We start from the raw sequence: 17,587 nt of genomic DNA on the forward strand, positions 1-17,587 counted from the left end.
AAATGAATTATCATGGTAAAGATTAAATGAATTGTAACGTTAAAAATTATGGGCATATACTTATTTCTATTCTCTGGTTCTATAGGTTCGAAATTAATATATCATGGAAAAGTTCTCTTACGGAACCTAATCTTTTACATAGTCTATGTGAGTGGGAGTGAAATTAGTGATATAGATAGGCGTAGTTATGGGTATGATAATTTATTTCGGAAATCTAGTGTAGTAAAAGAGTATGAGGTGAGAATCTCGTAGTTAGCAAAGTAGATAGGCGTATAGATAGAGAAATAATTTTATTAGCTATCGCTATAGATATTTTTCGAGCAAAGAAATAATTTGATGCTGGGACTCCCTAGGATCCGCGTAATCCCTCCCTCTTTGATAGCATCATTTATTTCATTTATTTCATTTTGCTATATCTGATAATCATGAGTATGTAATCAAAATATTTCACTATGACTAATGATACGATGTTGAGTTCAGACTTAATCAATGAAGTTTAATAAAGTTTATTCAGACTTACAACGCGTTCATATATTCAATGAAGTTTAATAAAAGTTTGTTCGAATCACATATATAATCAATAAAACTCTCTTCAGAAAATTTTTTCTTTTTTAAAGTTTATCTGTTTCCTAACTTACAAAATAAAATGTCTAATAATACAAGTACTATCTTTACGGATATTAACAGTCTTTCTTTCGATATTAAAGAAAAAGCAGACATACTCCATTTTTTCACTTATAACGACACGTCTGAAACGGATAAAGTGAAAACAGTTCTGTCAACAATTGAAGAAGACAAAGTGAAAGTTGAATACTTGAGGAGATGTATCAAACAAAGAGGTAAGGCTTTGCGTCGTAATGATTGGTCATGACGCGTCCACAATTTCTTGTCCAGTAACTAATTTTGCTTTTTTTGGTCTCCTAACCCAATTTAGATGAACATCGAGGTAAGCCTTTGCGTCGTAATGATTGGTCAACTCGAACGTGACGCGCTAACCGGTTTTATTTTTAGTACACAAAGTGCATGCTAAGGAAGAGAAAACTTTTCGTGTCCAATGTTACAACGACGAAGGCGAGCCATTAGACAAATTTGAAGAATTTACAATGCATGATGAAAATGGTTTTCGCGAGTTTTTAAAGAGAGTGGATGCAAGAGGGTTGAAACATATCGATGATAATAATGAAGTACCAAAAGTCATTTCGACTTTTGAAGGCATTCAACCTAATCAACTTTATTGTATAAGTGCTGCGTATCTCATGGCCATAAAGAAGGGCGTAACGTGGTCGAAAGTTGAAGACATGGTGGTGGAGATTGAAACAACATCGGCTTTAAAAAACAAGCTCAAAAAAACATTTAAGTCTCCTGTTGAGGTCTTTAGCCGAATAATGCATGATGAAACAGGTAATCCCATAATGGAATGGGACGGGATATTATTATGTCGTGACAAAGTATTTTTGTGTGAATGCAAACACAAAATAACAGAGGTAAATATAAAAATGATTAATTTGATGTAACTCTCATGAATCTGTTGAACAAGCTCATTGATCAATCCAACATTTTTAGGAAAAGATAAACGAAATTGTTGAACGATTAAAGGAATTCCCCGAGAAATTGAAGAAGGCAAAAGATCCCGAATTCAAACAATTATCGGATAAAGAACTAGTTGGAGTCGCTTGTGGCTCGCTTTTTCCAGAAGAATTAAAACGAAAATCTGTGGAGCTTGGATTGGTAGTCGTATATCCAGACGGTGGTCGTTATTCTGTAGGAATGCCCAAAAAATGGATGATGAGCTTGTGTAATTTCGTGTAGTATTAATTATGATGATAAGAGAAGTTACGTCTTTCTTTAAATATCATATTATATTACATTGTAGTAAACAGATTTGTACTTTACCGCATGAACATTGCTCTATAAAATTTATTTTATCGGAGACTTAATCATATGATCTTCACAATCGTACATAGTTATTTTATTTAATAGTGCGTAATTTACTCACATCAGGCTTGCATTTTCATTACATAGTGTAAAATATTCTATTTTTTTACAGTAGCATCAATATCAAAATTAGCCAGGTATATTGATCAATTTGCAAAGTATATACAGTATTTACTGCGCTACACAATGAACTCGGTTCGCAGAATATTGTATTTTTGCCGAAAGAATAGGGGTATGAATCGCATATATTCACATTTATTTTCTTCCTGCCGAAATGTTATTCCATCTCGAAGTCTTACCCACCAGATATCAAATAGGACCACGACATACCGTAATGTGAAAAGTGCCGGTGAGAATACTGAAAAAAGTTCCGAGCATTAACGGTTCGGTTGTATCCTTGACCATAGTCCAAGAGTATCAGCCCGTGTATCGCTGTGTATCTGTAAAATGCTGTATGACGAATAAAAATCAGTCAAAGGCACTCAGGTTGAGGGATCCGCAAACTAATATAAAATAATTTGCATATGCACAGCCGGTCGAATAAAAATGAATCTGATTGGTCGATCATCTCGTGATTTATGGAAACTCGCCAGCGCCTAGAACTCTCCCAGAACTATCGAGGAACTGGTAAGGATTTAGGGGGGATCTCATGTGATACAATATACAGTACATCATACCACAAACTGATTTAGCCGAAGATGCTGTGCATATGCATGTAAATATAAAATCCGAAGGGATATAAATCCCGATATGCTTGTAATCGAATATTCGAATAAAAATGAATCTGATATTTATTAGAGTATACTATTGCCAAATCAGCTATAAATCACTAAATCGCTATAATTTGCTATAAGTCTTATTTATTGTGCATATCCAAGTGTATTAATATGACAAGTGTGATTAAATCTCCACTAGGCGGTGGTTTTGAGGGTACTTATGAGGAGCATATCGAATATATTGGTATGCGTTGTATCTTCGATACTGAAACTCCGTCTGAATGGAGAAATAGGATTTGGGATCGCCTAATGTATTTTCGAAATAAAAAATATTATACATTTGGTGAGAAAGACTGCTTTTATGCTCGCAAAGCATCATCACATCTTGTTGATGGACAAAAAATCTATCCATTTTGTGGAATGGCTATCTGTTACTCATGCAATGAACTTATATATCTTGGAATAGAACACTTGTCAGTTGGTGTGAGATGTGTTTATAACGCATTGGAGGGTAAGTTCATAACTGAGAAATTCAGAGACATTAGCTTTAATGGAACACATTGGGGTATGTATCAACATTGGGCCACTGCTTGTACCGGAAATAGGTTTTGTAAACTAAATTTCAAAGAATACATGGAAATGAAACAGCGGATCCCATTGGACAAGTGGATGAGCTTCCATCAATATGATTTGCAGATAAATCAATTTGGTAAATTCAGGCGCAGAGGACCATACACTAGTATAATTGATAATAACTATATCCTAAAAAATTTTGGCATTTATGCTGAAGAAAAACTATATAGTTATGCTTTATGGTTAGAAAATGTCAGCAGAAGGATTAGGCGCATTAGACAGAGATGTGCTTTTCTAAGTGCTCCAAATTGCAAGAGTAATACAAGCGAACTATATATCTCTTCTCTCTTTGCAAAACAAAATAACTTATTACCCCTAAACTATAATCTCAATCATCCAAAAGGCACTGCAATGAGGTTGAGAAATGGGACAGTAATCAAGTTTGTCTAACTGATTTGACCAGCATTAAGCACAACTGATTTCATTCTTGATATATAACTATTCACATAATTTATTGGACATGCATTATATAATATATTTTTTTCGAAAAGTTCAGGAAGATCAATGAAACGCTCTTGGGGATTCTTGATTGTGAGACAATATAACTATCAGTTTGAGAATTTCTATGCAACAGTTATCCAGCGAGCTTACAGGAATTACAAGAAGAGACCTGAATCTTTGGCAAAACGAATTTGGGAGGCGGTGAGGAATGATGATACTCCTAATAGATGGAAGTATTTAGGTATTATTCCTCGTGATGAGTATTTTTATTATATTAATGGGGAACTAATAAAATTTAACATGAAAATCTATTGTTTAAATTATCTATATGGGCTCACCTTATATGGTGCTAGAACTTGGGCAGAAGAGAAACGAGAACAATTAGCGTACCGATTAAATTGGTTAAGCATTGAACCTGTTAAAAAATTATTACAGCAAGAAGGTTATGAACTTCTTTCTGGTGTATTTGAATGGCCTATCATGGTAAAATGGACACAGAATCCCAAATATTATCTTGATACTGAAGAAAATCGCATTTTTAGGTATTTTGTTAGAAAGGACATGTTGGGACCACGTGACATAGAATCCATAAAATCCCATAGTCGGCTAACTAGTGACTGGTGGTATAAACCTAAAGTATGGTTAGAAGATTCTCAAAACAAAATAATGGGCATATACGGTGCTAATCAATGATGGGAAAAGATCGGCCAGACACAGTTTTCCTACCAGTCAGACGACTATAATTTACAAGGCTTCAAGTGTTCGAGTCTGTATCACTTGTGAGATCCCGAATAATACTGCATCTTAATAAAATACAGCTGTATGCATGCGTGATATAATAAACACGTTTTGCGATCCTCGTTAAAGGGTATATGATGTAATAGGTGATACTCTGCAAATCATCTGTAACTCTGTGTGACTGCTTGTGCAACAAATCAATTTTCACACATAAGAAATCGATCCCCAAAATATTTCGAATTTTTTCCCTATCTATCTGAATAGCATTTATTTATGAGTTTATTTCCTCCGATGCTAGAGGCTAGATTTCAGCCGGAGTGTAGTTATATAATGCTACTAGGTCTTTACTGAGCGGTCAAGCAAGTGAAATAAAAAAAGTTCGTATATGCATATTCCCCAACGCCTTTGCAATGTTGAGATCTACAATGCACATTCCGCATGTCTTACTCTTAAACATAAAATTTTGGCGTAAAGTGCCTCTCCTATCTCTTTTCCCAACATGAATGTGAGTTAGAGAGGACGTAATTGGGAAATACAAGACATTTAAAAAGGCAGTATGGCGAAAAGGTATTGAAATTTACATTATTTTTATTTCGCTTAGCAAGCTTCTAACATTATATTTTGACTACCTTCATCATTATGTCTTCAGAATATTTATACGTAAAAACTGTAGAATATTTGACCAGCGTAAAGACTGAACATTTAATGGCAGGCTCCGTTATTTACCAAGGGTTAGAAGAAAATCCTTGGATTAGTAAAGACGAACTAAGAGGCGTTGTAGAAAAAGTGGTTAATTTGATAAAAAACTCGCATGGTATAGATTTTGAGCGTTCTGGAAAACTTATTCAAATTATACCACAGGTACGCTATTTTATAGGTGAAATATTATGATCATATTAAATCGAATGATGAGTACGCAGATAGTGGCACTTCTGAGGAGATAAGTATGTCGGTATAAAAACCCTATTAGCCTACCAACAGGATTTTCCTCGACGGTGTGGAGGGTTATTTATGCTGAAGTCCATGCTTGTTTTAATGTGGTTAATATTGTGCCACACAAAGTTTCATTCGTGTAGCCAGGCCGTACCGAGTGATTTCTTTGTCTTGTTTTTTTGACGACCGCGCGGTTATTTATATTTTCATTTGATGCATCAGCGGTTATCTAACTTATTTGTATATCTGCGTTAGTTTGATATTGCTTTTGATTGTATTAGCAATTTGCAGGACGTTGGAGTTATAAAAACGGTATGTTTTAAGAAAGGGTAGATGGTATGAATATATTTAATAACAATCTTTCGACTTGCAGAATAAAGAGAAGCCTCTTACTTCGGAACAGATTAAACACAATATAAATAAGTTGAAAGGAAAACTTGCTGTATGTGGCACTATCTTTTTTTTATATTGCTGGCAAGTCAGAATAATATAAGGTATTCGTATTATTTAGGCTGGAACATCAAAACTTTGCCAGGAGTTAGTAGTTATTTTAAATGGACTAACAATCTCCGAACTAACCTGGAAGATCCCTTTGGCTAGTCAGGTCATAAGTGATGATTCGTTACTAGTAGCTCAATTATCAAAAAAACAAAAGAAAAAATTTATGGTACATATATTTCGCCAATGCTCTCTTTTCTTGTCGGTGGAAGATAATCTAGATTATTTCTACCATCTAAAATTAATTATATTTATTCCAGAAACCGGTTGAAGAAATGGTGCCCCCAACAATACCTCAAGGCGTAACAGAAGAATGTGTGAAATTCGTAACAAATTTCATGCCACGAAGTATACCAAGGTTGCAAGAAGGATTAACACATGATGGGAACTGGAAGGAATGTGGCAATAAGCTTAATGAGGTCACGTTAAAAATTCTTGATACGTTGAAAAGTGTTTGGTGCAATCCGGCTTTCGGTCCTGAATTTGTCAAAACGATGAATGAGGGTACCTATGTTAATAATGTAGTTGTCTCCGCAATACGTGCTACATTATTTGATAACCCCTTTGGAGAACATGCATTCATTACTACGTAAGTTTTTGCAATATCCCGCCTCTATGTTTGCTATAGCAAGTTACGAATATTAAATTGATTTCTTTTTTAGTTTCGAACGCCAAAGTATAGCAAGTTCGGATAGAAGGGGTGACGGGCGCACTGGAAGACGGCCAGATATAATGCTTGTGTCAAAAGAGAGTGATAAACTTTACGAACTTATGTACATAGAATGCTCACGAATTTTTTGTAATAAGCAGAAGGAAGATGATGATAATGTGAAATTATGGCGCGAAACCAATGATGGAATGTATTGGGTCCAAAAAAGTCGCAAACCTGAGAAGGGTCAATTCGGAATTATAGGGGTGCAAGTAGCAGGGCAAAAGCTATGTCTGAATATTCTGATTAGAGACAAGGTTGAAGTACATCGTTATTACAAATTACGTGAATCTATGATTCCAATTCGTTATACGTATGAACCTTCTGTTCTGGCTGAATTCATTAAAACTTTGTTGGTTTTGCGGAATATTTTAATTGTTAACATGTCCATACTACGCAGTACTCCTTTACGTAGATCAAGTAGAATTTTAGAAGATAGTTCAACAGTAACATCTGATTAAGTTAAAATAGATAGATTGTATATACTATTAATAAAAAATCTCTTGGCAATTTTCTGAGACTGCGTGATCCTGCAAATTTTTTATTTTTTTTTGAATATTAACATACTAATACTACATTACGCTAGCATGCAATCCGAAATAGATGAGACTGATTCATTGAAAATGTGCATTGTCAAGCTCGAAGTCAAGAATGCCGAACTTAGAAAGAAGTTTGCTGAGATTGAAGCCAGGAATGCTGAGCTTAAGGCCAGAATTGCGAAATTGGAAGATAAGCAATTGCAAAACGAAGTGGTTAAAAACTTATTATCTATATCACGAAAGACATGATCATGTATTCTTGGCAAATTTCAGCCGGGGCACCCCTGCCAAAATCACGTGAATTTTTTGCCAATCAGTTTTCTAGCAGATCTCCTATCTGATGTGACGCAATCCGTGATATTGGCGCGTAGCAAAGCACCTTCGGAGAAATTCTCAAAATTTTCTTATAAAATTTCTGAATCTATAAAATTCTCAAAATTTTTATTTGTAACAATGACCGGTATACTAACACCAACTTTTCACGTATATTACTCAAAGCAACTTAACCAGCTCCCCCGTTCCATTAAAATAGATACATGGCGACGTCTTACTTCACGAAAACATCCATTATCGATAGAACAGGCAAGTAGTATTCATCCCGAAGTGGAAGATTTGTTAAATAAGGCGATTGGAAATTATATTAAGCAAAAAGAGCGTCAGAAGATGAAGCCCATTACTAGCAACTGTGAAACTTCGTTAAGGCAAGAAAATGAGGAATTGTGTATATCAAAGCAGGTATTGGAAAAAAAGATTGAAGAGCTTCTCGAATTGCAAGAGCAGTATAAGTCTCGTGAGGTAGCTATGACCAGGTCTTTGGAGGAGAGTGGCGAGAAAGTCACCCAATTATCAGATTCGATAGCTTTATTCAAAAGTATAATTCCTGATACGAAGAAAGCTATTGCATCGGCAGAAAAGTCCATTGACATGTTAGAGAATAAATGCCAGCATCTGGAGGATATTATTTCTGCTAAGGATAGGAAAATTATCGCTCTTGTTGATCAGATCCTTTCTAAAACGGAGCATAGTGATGTGACTATAGAACCGGAAATATATTCTAACACTCATGAAAGGAAATTATGGGCGAAGAGGCATAGTGAATCTGAACATGATCTAGAAATCCGGAAAAAATATACATTTCGTCTCACTTCATCAATAGCTTTGAGGGGGGATTCTACTCACTAAGGAATGCTGTATCCCAGCCTTTCCGTATCCTATGTGGATGATTTCGGGGTACTGTCAAATTGAAGACAATGAAGTTCTGATCACACAAATAGTTATCGACATCCGCATATATGTTACGCCAATCATTGGCATATAGGCGAAGAATACGGGCTAGTTCATCCGAGGTGGACCCATTAAAGAGTACGATATAATTTAATTCTTTTCTTATTAGCTTCGGACAATCAAAAAAACTCTGCGTTACATAGATTGGGCTTATATTTTTGTGACGTCCTTCAGTAAAATAAGGAACAATCTTCTCCTGGACTTTTTTCGAATCAGCACATAGGTCTTCGAATATAACAACTGTTCCTCTTTCTGGAGAAAATGAATCTATCTTTGGAATTTTATCAGGCTTCATAGCCCGGAATGTGATATCTTCACGATATGGTTTTGGGCTATTTGCAATTATCTGATATCCAGATTTGAGATATAGATATTTCGGCTCGTTAAGATGATGGCCGATCAAAATAAGGTCATCATTCAAAATATATCTAGTGCCACCTTTTTTTCCATTAAACATCCGATATAGCTTATTCCCTAATAATAGGTTCACGACTTCATTAGTTTTTCCCGAATTTGTACGACCACTAATTAGTAATGTAAAAGGCCATTGAGGAGTTGAATTCAATCCGTTAAACCTTTTTGCATCTTTAATCTCATCAACATGGAGAATGAATTTTTCTGCCGGATCAAGCTTTTCGACTTTCATATTATCGATACTAGTATTATAATATCAAATTTCTTAGTGAAATTTCGCTCAAAAATACGTGGACTTCCAAGGGTTAGACTTCGCCTCTTTCAAGAACCCTTTCTCAATTAGAGTATGTCTGATATAGGACAGGAGATCAGCTGTATGAGGTACTTCAATAAGGCATATACCTTGGTCCTTGCAGATGTCCCGCTTCTTCTGATCACGTATCTTTTGTATTTCTAAAGTTTCATTCTCTCGATGATATAGACTATTGTGATGATAGTGTTGAGGACCATGGTATTCAAATGCAAGACGCAATTCCTCATTATATCCATCGAGTTGCATTCCATCCAAAAAATTTGGCCTGCATGATGGGAATTTTTTGCCTAGCAGATCCTCAAAAATGTATCGGCAATTCCTTTCGCTAGTATGATGGCATAGCGGACACCATTCAAATTTTTTCATGATATATTTTGGTGGATACTCCCACTGATGCGCACCATTTTCACAAGACCAAAGATATATACCATGACCATTTATTCGCCCAGTCCTTCCAAGACATTGACCACCACGTCTTCTGGCATATTCCTCAGCCTGATTTGTCTCATTATTAGAAGCATAAACAATATGCACAGATAATATGCTTTGGGGTGGATACCCGACCTTTTCTGGATCAACTATTAACATGAGCTCTTCTTGCACAAACCCGCGTGATGGTGTAAATTCATTACCTTCGAGATAATATAATACTGGCTCATTCTTTATAACAATAACTTTTCGGATTTTATGAATAGAAGGCGACCATATAGGGTCAGTTGCGCGTTTCTGATTCTCCATTCCACCCTCCCATTCTGCATTGGCAAGTAAGTAACGGACATTATCACCTTTCTTTAACGTTATTTCATCTTTTCCAACTGGGCGCTTATATTTTGTAGATGGTCTAGATTTGACTCGTTCTAAAGCAATTGCTTTCACAGGTTCAAGTCCCCATTTTTCTGATCCTGGTTCTCGAATAAGGCGTGTGGGATAGTTATTTAGATAATTAATAACTACCGGTAAAAATCTAACCCATGCTCTTATTAGTTTAGGGTCAGAAGATATTGATTCAATAGCATACTGGATCTTGTATAGAATCTTCGAGAGTGTTTGATTGAAACGCTCCACAAATGCAAGACCTCGATGGGAATATGGACCAATCACTCGAATTGTGACATTATGCTCTTGCAATAATCTGGAGGTTTCGCCCATCCATTCTCGCCCATTATCTGTTTGAAGTAATTTAGGATAGGTAAGAGGATTACTAGGATCATCATAAATTTTTCTAAATGCTCTAGCAACTTCTGAACTATTCTTCGATGTGAGTGGAATAGAAGCTTTATATCGGGAAGCGCAGTCTATTATATTAAGTACCGCTTTATAGGTCTTACCTCTGAAATGATCATGGGTAAGAAATAATATATCAGCTTGATGTACTTTGTTGGGATGTGAAATTCGGCCATAACTAACTCTAGGAATATGTTTGGGTGTGAATTTATAGATTTGGTAAGATTCCTGTCTTCCCAGCCATTCTTTCACATCTTTTAGGTGGAATCGATGACCTTCTTTTTTACATGCTTCTCTTAAGGATTTAGGATTAGAAAAATATCCAGTAGAGCGATAATAGATCCCTCACAGGACCAGATTCCGTTCAATACTACGAGCCTCATCGGGATCAATTACAATCTGTGGTTGGCTCATTCTCAAGGTAGGATTATTATGATGGTACTATAAATTAGGATGAAATACCATGTTTGATCCGGCATATTCACAGCTTTTAGATACGAATCAGGAACTTCGTAGTGAGCTTCAAGATGAGATTTTTATTAATAAGAGCAATGAGAAAAAAGTTTGCTCTCTCGTGAAGGAGCTTGAGCAATGTTATCGAACTATCTCATTACAGGATAATACTATCATAGCCCACGAAAAAGAGATAGAGAAACTTAAATCAGAAATATCTGACTTGCGAAAACAGCTTAGGGTTTTACAACAGGATAAAAAATTCAAAGATGAGGTTGGGTCTATTCAAGATGGTCGAATCATAGAACTCGAAAATAAGGTTAGGAGTCTTAAAGCAAGAATCCGGATTCTCATAGATAAAAAAATCTCAATAAATGCTTTAGATATGGCAACGACTAATCTTATTGCAAACGTTAATAGAGGACTAGAGCGGATAGAAAATCATATTAGAGGTGTTGGTACGCCTATGCAGAATCCTGCTAATGTTATAGATGGTATTAGAGGTTCGTTAAATACTATTCGGGTTACTTTGCAAAATATTACGGCTGAGCGTGATCAGTACCAGAACATATTAAATGATACGAATAACTGGGAACGGGATCTTGGAAATCAGTTAAGAGATAGTAGAAATCAGAATTTACGGTTACAACGTTTATTAGATGAATCCCGAGTTCAAGTTGAAAGAACTGTGAGAGAAAGGGACAATGCTCAAGGAGAGCGGAACTTGGCTATGCTGGCCTATAATAATGAAAGACAAGAATCCAGGCGCTGGATGTTTTCATATCGAGATAAAGATAGGCATATCCAGGAACTATTGCGGGAAAAATTTGCTAAACAACTATTATATCGGCGAGATACTAACCGTCTTCAGCAAAATACCCAACAGTTGCAGACTAATGCCCAAAATCAGGTAAATAGGATGTTAGTCATTATAGCGAGAAAGCAAACCCGTATCGGTGAATTACTACGTGAAAAGTTTGTTTTCCAGCTAGTGAATGGGCAAAGAGATCAGAATATTTTAAATTTGCAAGGACAAATTTTGGCGCTTCAGAATAACCCACCTAATATACAACATATAGGTATGGCAGGATATCCGCCTCCAAAATTTCATGGTTTAGCTGGTGAAGATCCAGCAGATTATATAAGAGATTTGCGTCAATGGTGTGAAGCTTCACCTAACCACGATCCGAATGCAGGTCATCAACACCGAATTCGTATTGATGGACTCTTTGAATCAGGTTTAAAAGATTATGCAAGAGATTGGTATGAAACTGAGATAAAGGGAAGAAACTGGGAATTGCACAATATTAGCGATAATACTGGTCTTGCAAATATTGGTGCCATTAATGGTCTGGCTAATAATAATGCATTGCGTGCTATTAATGCTAATCAGTTTCGGGGTGGAGCTCTTCATATAAGAAATACTGTACCGGCTGATAATAATGCGATTGCCAATCCAATAGTACCTGGACATACTGTTTGGGAAGAGGACTGGTCTATATCAGGTGGTCGCCCGACACTTTTAGCTCCAAATGCACCAAATGCTAATGCGGGTGTAATGTTATAGTTCTTGGAATGTTTGTTGGACAGAAGATACATACCTTTTTACATGACTTTCCAACGGTTACTGCTGAAAAATCTAAAGTTAAATTTCAGTCGCTTGTTCAAGGTAATGATCCTGTAGGGCGATTCTATACTAACTTAAAGAGAATGGTTAAATTAGCATACCCTTTACTTCCTGCTATAAATCAAGATGAATTAGTTAAACAACAATTTTTTCATGGTCTTAAGCCTGATAACCAAATAGAAGTAAGACGAATCGGCTTAGAGACTCCTCTTCCTGCATTAATTAAGAAATTAGAGGAAATTGAGAGATATAGCGCCCAGCAAATTCTTGGAACGACTCTGCATCAACCGTCACATAAAACCAATTCTCAAGGATCTTCTTCGGCTGAGATTGATAAGTTAAAATCTGAAATAGCCTCCCTACGAACCCAACTAGCTCAACCGGCTCAAGTACACCCTCAGAATAATGAGGCCTTAGAAAAGATGTATATACGTGCAGTACGTTTGGGAATGTCACCTGATGCACCAAGAGATCTTACATCCTTAGATAATTATATTAATGACGAATTAATACGGAGATTGGGTGTTGCTAATGCCAACTATGCTAAGCTTTCCAAACAAATTAATGTGGTCAAAAAGTTACATAAAAGTGGCTGTAAACCTGCCCGTAAAACTTCTAAAACAAAGAAAAAAAAATCAAAAAATAAGTCTAAGAAGAAAAAATCCAAAAGTGGTCGAGACCATACAGCTAGAGTAGACGAACAATCGGATTCAGATTCTTCCGATAATGATACTTTTTCGTCGGAGTCTGAGGATAGTTCTTCTAGCTCTGAGAGTTCATCTTCTGAATCAGAGTCTGAGGCTGAGGCTGATGCTGAAATTAATGTTAATATATCTCGGGTAAAAAAAAAGTGAAGAAAGGACATAGTCCTATTACCTCCTCACAGAAGAAGAAATCAAAAACTCGCAAGTCTCGTAAGGTAAAAGATGCGGAAACAACCGGTCCCTTTGGGATCCCCCTTTAGCAGATCCTTCTGGGATCGCATCAGTTCCTATTTTCAAGAAGGAAAAGCAAAGTTCAAAGTCCCCACCACAGGACGAACAATCCCGCTTAGAAAAAATCATTGAGAAAATTATTGAGAAGGTGCTTAATGAAAAGTTTGGTACTATCACGGCCCTCCTTCACTCACAGAACGATAATTCTAAAACACTGGCCGATTCTGAAGAGGATGAATTCATTGATGTTCCTATGGAGATAGATTTTGTACAGAGAAAAGATCCCGCCACAGATGTTGCCACTGTTAAATGTAGAATTAAGCGTCTAGTGATTCCGGCAGGTACAGTTGATCCTGGTGCTAATTTTCCAATCATGTCTGAGGATATAGCCAAACGATCAAAGCTAGAAATTGATACAAAAGAAAAACATGATCTCAGAGGCATTGCTACTACTCCTACAGAGTCGCTTGGAATTGTTAGGAATGTTCCAGTAAATTTCGCTCCTAGATGTACTATATACGCCGATTTTGCAGTCGTCAAGTATCCTAAGCTGATGCTTATTTTACCCAACACATTGCTTGATAAATATAACTATGATTTACTTGCATCGAAGCGAGAATTAAGACTAGAATGTAATGGCAAGGAATTTTTTATCCCAATTAATATGCATAAGGTCAAGAACAAGCTTGAGGTGAATTGTGCGACCACTATTCCCGAATGTGATGATTCCTCGACCCCAGACAAAATTTCGCAGGACTTAATCGAAGATGGTACATTTAAAAAAAAGTGAGTTATGAGGAGCTTGAAAAAATGCTATATAGCACTCTTAAGTCTAAAGAAAATCTTAACGGACTATATGAGGAGTTGTTATCACGCTATATCGAACTAAATGAAAAACATCTTTTACATGGCTAGTATCCTATTTATTCCTTCTGTGACTTTTTCACCTCTCTTATCTTCTTTCTCATAAAATGCTCCTAATTCCTCATTGCTTATATTTAAACTTTTTGAACTTATTGAAGCTAGTGGTGTCTGAATAACAGGTGACTCAGAGATGTGAACAGATTTAGACTTAGTTTTTTTTCCTCCGGTCTTTTTCACCTTATACCCAAAACAACATTGCATTCTACAGGGTCTGCTTGCTGATACGTATCAGGTTCTTCTGAAAATGGCTTTATATCTTTAGGATCTATTTGTGGATGGACTCCTCTCCAAATTTGATATACCCGTCGTGTTGATATTTTGTATTTATTAGCCATGGCTTCTGATGCCCGTTTCATTGAATTTTTGGCTTTAATAATATCCTGAATATCTTCAGAAGATAGACGGGTTGCATCTGAGCGCAAATACCTAATCATTTTACAAATGGATAGAAAAAATCTTTCAAAAAAATACCGATATATTTTCGGTATTCATTCGATTTTTGTTCAGTACTATCGATATATTTTTGGTAGATTCGATCCAGAAATTTTTAGTCATATTTTTTTTTACTATAGTAACAGTTAAGCCGAAATAAAAGGCTATGACCAATGTATATACTTTGAAAGATATCAATAATAAAAGTGATTGTTCCTTTAGAGGGGTCGGTCAACGACTTGGTGGTGCAAATGAGCAAGAGATTAAAGAAAAATTATATTCTGCTCTTAAATCTAAAGCTGAAATTAATGATCTCAGCGAAAAGCTGGTAGATAAGTACAATGAGCGAGAAAAGGAGTTTGAAAATAAAGCTAGCCAGTTAATTGCATCCACTACTAAAGTTAGATCCCAACTTATTTCTGAACGAAAGTCTCATACTGAGAGTCAACGTGAGCTTGAAGCCAAATATACTGCCGAAATCCAATCGCTCAAATCTAAGATTAAAACACTGAAAAGAGAGGGGACTTTAGCCCGGAAAGCTTCGTCCGCCGACAAGACCAAGATTCTTTCTCTTGAAATTAAAGTACGTGAATTGGAAGGTAAGTTGGATGACTTGGAACTAGAACAGGTGCTCCATGATTCGAATGCAGTGGGAGGGATGATAGAGGATCCAGCCCAATCTGATCGTAAAGAGATCGATTCTCTCAGGCTTGAATTGAAACGAGTGAAGGAGGACCTTAATTCGAAAGAATGTACAATAGAATGTATGGAAAAAGGGATAGAAGCGACACATGAGATAACCAGTTGGGAAATAGATGCTTTGTATTCGGCACAATCAAAATTAATGGAGAAAAATAGGTCTCTCAGGGACCAGTTAGAATTGGAAAAAAATAATAAAGTAGATCCTCAACCCCTGCCTATGAATGATTCATCGCATCTTGGTCCTGAAGCGACCCCTTCCACTCTTAATCCTTCTCAAATAATTTCTGTAGGTGGCGCAGAAGCGGTGCCTTTACTAACAACTGCTCCTATCGTCACGAGCTCCTCGATCCCGCCTATGTTAATATATTCTATACTTACCCTAGTACTTATTACGATTATATGCTTCATGGCTAGGAAATGGTGGAATTCGCGGAAGAAAGACGACCGACCAGGTATGATTTTTTCGGGACAGGCCATCTCGGAAATAATACCTAATCGACTACCGTATAAGTACTGGCGCTAGTGGGACTCCTTCGAATCTTTTTTGAATGCGGGCTAATACCTTTTTTGATAAATCTCTTTCGGCTTGGCGCTCGGGCGGATTTATTAAGACTTTTTTAGCTTGGGCCACCGTACATGCTAGTAACCATCCGATATGAATGAACTCACCTCCCTTACCATTATGCCCATAACGTTGTAAAAATTGATAGTCACCCATTACGATATCTGCCATTCCTTCCTGATCTGCTATTATCTTACTAAATAGCCACCTATCCTCTTCTGTGATCGGGAGGTGAATTTCATTTGGTTCGAATCCTATGTACTGGGATACTTGATCACGTAGTTCAGCCATTATACCAATAAAGACTATGTTTAAAATATGCAGATTTTTGGCTGATCGTAAACTTTGATATGCAAAATACTAATGATTATCTCCGGGCATATCTGAGGTCGGGATATATGATCGGAGGATGATCTCTTGGGTCGGAGGCCGGAAGATCGATTATAGGAATTGAAGTTAGCCAGTATTATTGCAAGCGAAAAAAATATGCAGTCATAAATAATATTATGTGAAGAGCCTTAACGGCTAAGTATTCTTAGTTGAAATTGTCACATCCCGCTAAGAGTACTTATCCATATAAATCGATGATCTCGTCTATATCCGCTTCGGACGAATTATCTTTTTTTGTCATCCTGTAACTTTGATAACGTTCGATAGCGTGTGATTTCTAGACCAACCACTTTGTACCATGTGTTTCGGAAACCTGCTAGTAGCTTACACTCATCCAAATAATATGATGTTAAATATTGTTCTAAGGACATTGCTCGCTTCTTAGTAACTAATTTATACATACTTTCTCTATACCCTATATCAACCTCGGAAATTTCTTTAAGCAATGATGAAAGTTTTAAGCGGATAGATTCTTCTTGCTTATCTAGCACATTGAGGAAGGATTGGTAATAATCATTGTTAGTCAGGTGTTCTCCCTTGTCGGCATAAGTAGTATCAAATAATTTTTTCGCGTAAATGCGTGCCCCTTCCCATAAATGAGAAATGATGGTTTTATCTTTTTTCGGACCATCACGTAGGTTTTTGATATACCCCCTAATCCATTTTTCAGCCGATTTCTGCGCTAAGGTATCTCTTATTTTTGATACCTCATCCCCATCCATTTCGTCTTCTTCCTCTTCATCTTCGTCCAGGTCGTCTTCATCCACTCTACTGTCATCCGCTTTATTTTCACCCACTTTATTACCATCTTTTAACTTTTTTAAGGCTTCCAGCACAATTTCAGATGATGGCTGGTGTCTATCATCATAGTTTATAAATCGCGCACAGAGCCCGACAACACTTTTCAGATAATAGTTAATATCGATCTTTTTATCAAGATGTCTTGCCACTTCTGGGTACTCCATTTTGTCACCTACCTTCTGTGATGAATCATTCTCAACTACAACATATTCAAACCGCTCGCCTGGCTCTGGGATTTCATAAAGATAAGCCTTGGGTGTTAGACCCTTTTTTATGAGCCGTTTGGCGTCCGCTTCTTCACGGGTATGTCTATCCCGCATTCGTGAAATGAAGCGCTGTACACTCTTGTTATTTTTATCGGGCCTCCACACAGCAGTTTTTATT

General features: G+C 36.6%; 7 protein-coding genes across 8 annotated transcripts; 5 read left to right on the plus strand and 2 right to left on the minus strand.

Moving 5' to 3' along the window:
• Positions 1-646: 646 nt before the first annotated feature.
• On the plus strand, positions 647-2,345 carry OCT59_024188 (uncharacterized protein; the record flags this gene model as incomplete). Its single annotated transcript, XM_066135252.1, has 4 exons — positions 647-839; positions 935-946; positions 1,012-1,484; positions 1,564-2,345. The coding sequence occupies 4 exons, from the start codon at positions 647-649 to the stop codon at positions 1,807-1,809; spliced, it is 924 nt and encodes a 307-aa protein (XP_065991294.1). The 3' UTR covers positions 1,810-2,345.
• Positions 2,346-2,822: 477 nt separating this feature from the next.
• Positions 2,823-4,418, plus strand: OCT59_024189 (uncharacterized protein; the record flags this gene model as incomplete). Of its 2 annotated transcripts, XM_066135254.1 has the most annotated exons (3): positions 2,823-3,640; positions 3,776-4,208; positions 4,268-4,279. In XM_066135254.1, 3 exons carry the CDS (start codon positions 2,823-2,825, stop codon positions 4,277-4,279), a joined length of 1,263 nt encoding a protein of 420 aa, XP_065991296.1. The 2 variants fall into 2 exon arrangements, with proteins under 2 accessions (XP_065991296.1, XP_065991295.1); XM_066135253.1 differs by having other exon boundaries at positions 3,776-4,418.
• A 684-nt stretch (positions 4,419-5,102) lies between these two features.
• On the plus strand, positions 5,103-7,064 carry OCT59_024190 (uncharacterized protein; the record flags this gene model as incomplete). Its single annotated transcript, XM_025331817.2, has 6 exons — positions 5,103-5,324; positions 5,652-5,708; positions 5,770-5,838; positions 5,908-6,063; positions 6,155-6,483; positions 6,557-7,064. 6 exons carry the CDS (start codon positions 5,103-5,105, stop codon positions 7,062-7,064), a joined length of 1,341 nt encoding a protein of 446 aa, XP_025181778.2.
• Positions 7,065-9,440: 2,376 nt separating this feature from the next.
• OCT59_024191 (uncharacterized protein) lies at positions 9,441-10,126 on the minus strand (the record flags this gene model as incomplete). The annotated part of the gene is made up of 3 exons (XM_066135255.1): positions 9,441-9,478; positions 9,582-10,055; positions 10,123-10,126. 3 exons carry the CDS (start codon positions 10,124-10,126, stop codon positions 9,441-9,443), a joined length of 516 nt encoding a protein of 171 aa, XP_065991297.1.
• A 714-nt stretch (positions 10,127-10,840) lies between these two features.
• Positions 10,841-14,182, plus strand: OCT59_024192 (uncharacterized protein; the record flags this gene model as incomplete). The annotated part of the gene is made up of 3 exons (XM_066135256.1): positions 10,841-11,740; positions 12,622-13,307; positions 13,384-14,182. The coding sequence occupies 3 exons, from the start codon at positions 10,841-10,843 to the stop codon at positions 14,180-14,182; spliced, it is 2,385 nt and encodes a 794-aa protein (XP_065991298.1).
• A 307-nt stretch (positions 14,183-14,489) lies between these two features.
• Positions 14,490-14,750, minus strand: OCT59_024193 (uncharacterized protein; the record flags this gene model as incomplete). The annotated part of the gene is made up of 1 exon (XM_025324117.2): positions 14,490-14,750. One exon carries the CDS (start codon positions 14,748-14,750, stop codon positions 14,490-14,492), a length of 261 nt encoding a protein of 86 aa, XP_025188042.2.
• Positions 14,751-14,914: 164 nt separating this feature from the next.
• On the plus strand, positions 14,915-15,945 carry OCT59_024194 (uncharacterized protein; the record flags this gene model as incomplete). Its single annotated transcript, XM_066135258.1, has 2 exons — positions 14,915-15,736; positions 15,865-15,945. 2 exons carry the CDS (start codon positions 14,915-14,917, stop codon positions 15,943-15,945), a joined length of 903 nt encoding a protein of 300 aa, XP_065991299.1.
• Positions 15,946-17,587: the final 1,642 nt, after the last annotated feature.

This window comes from Rhizophagus irregularis, chromosome 4, assembly GCF_026210795.1.
Source record: "Rhizophagus irregularis chromosome 4, complete sequence".
Classification (NCBI taxonomy): Eukaryota; Fungi; Glomeromycota; class Glomeromycetes; order Glomerales; family Glomeraceae; genus Rhizophagus; species Rhizophagus irregularis.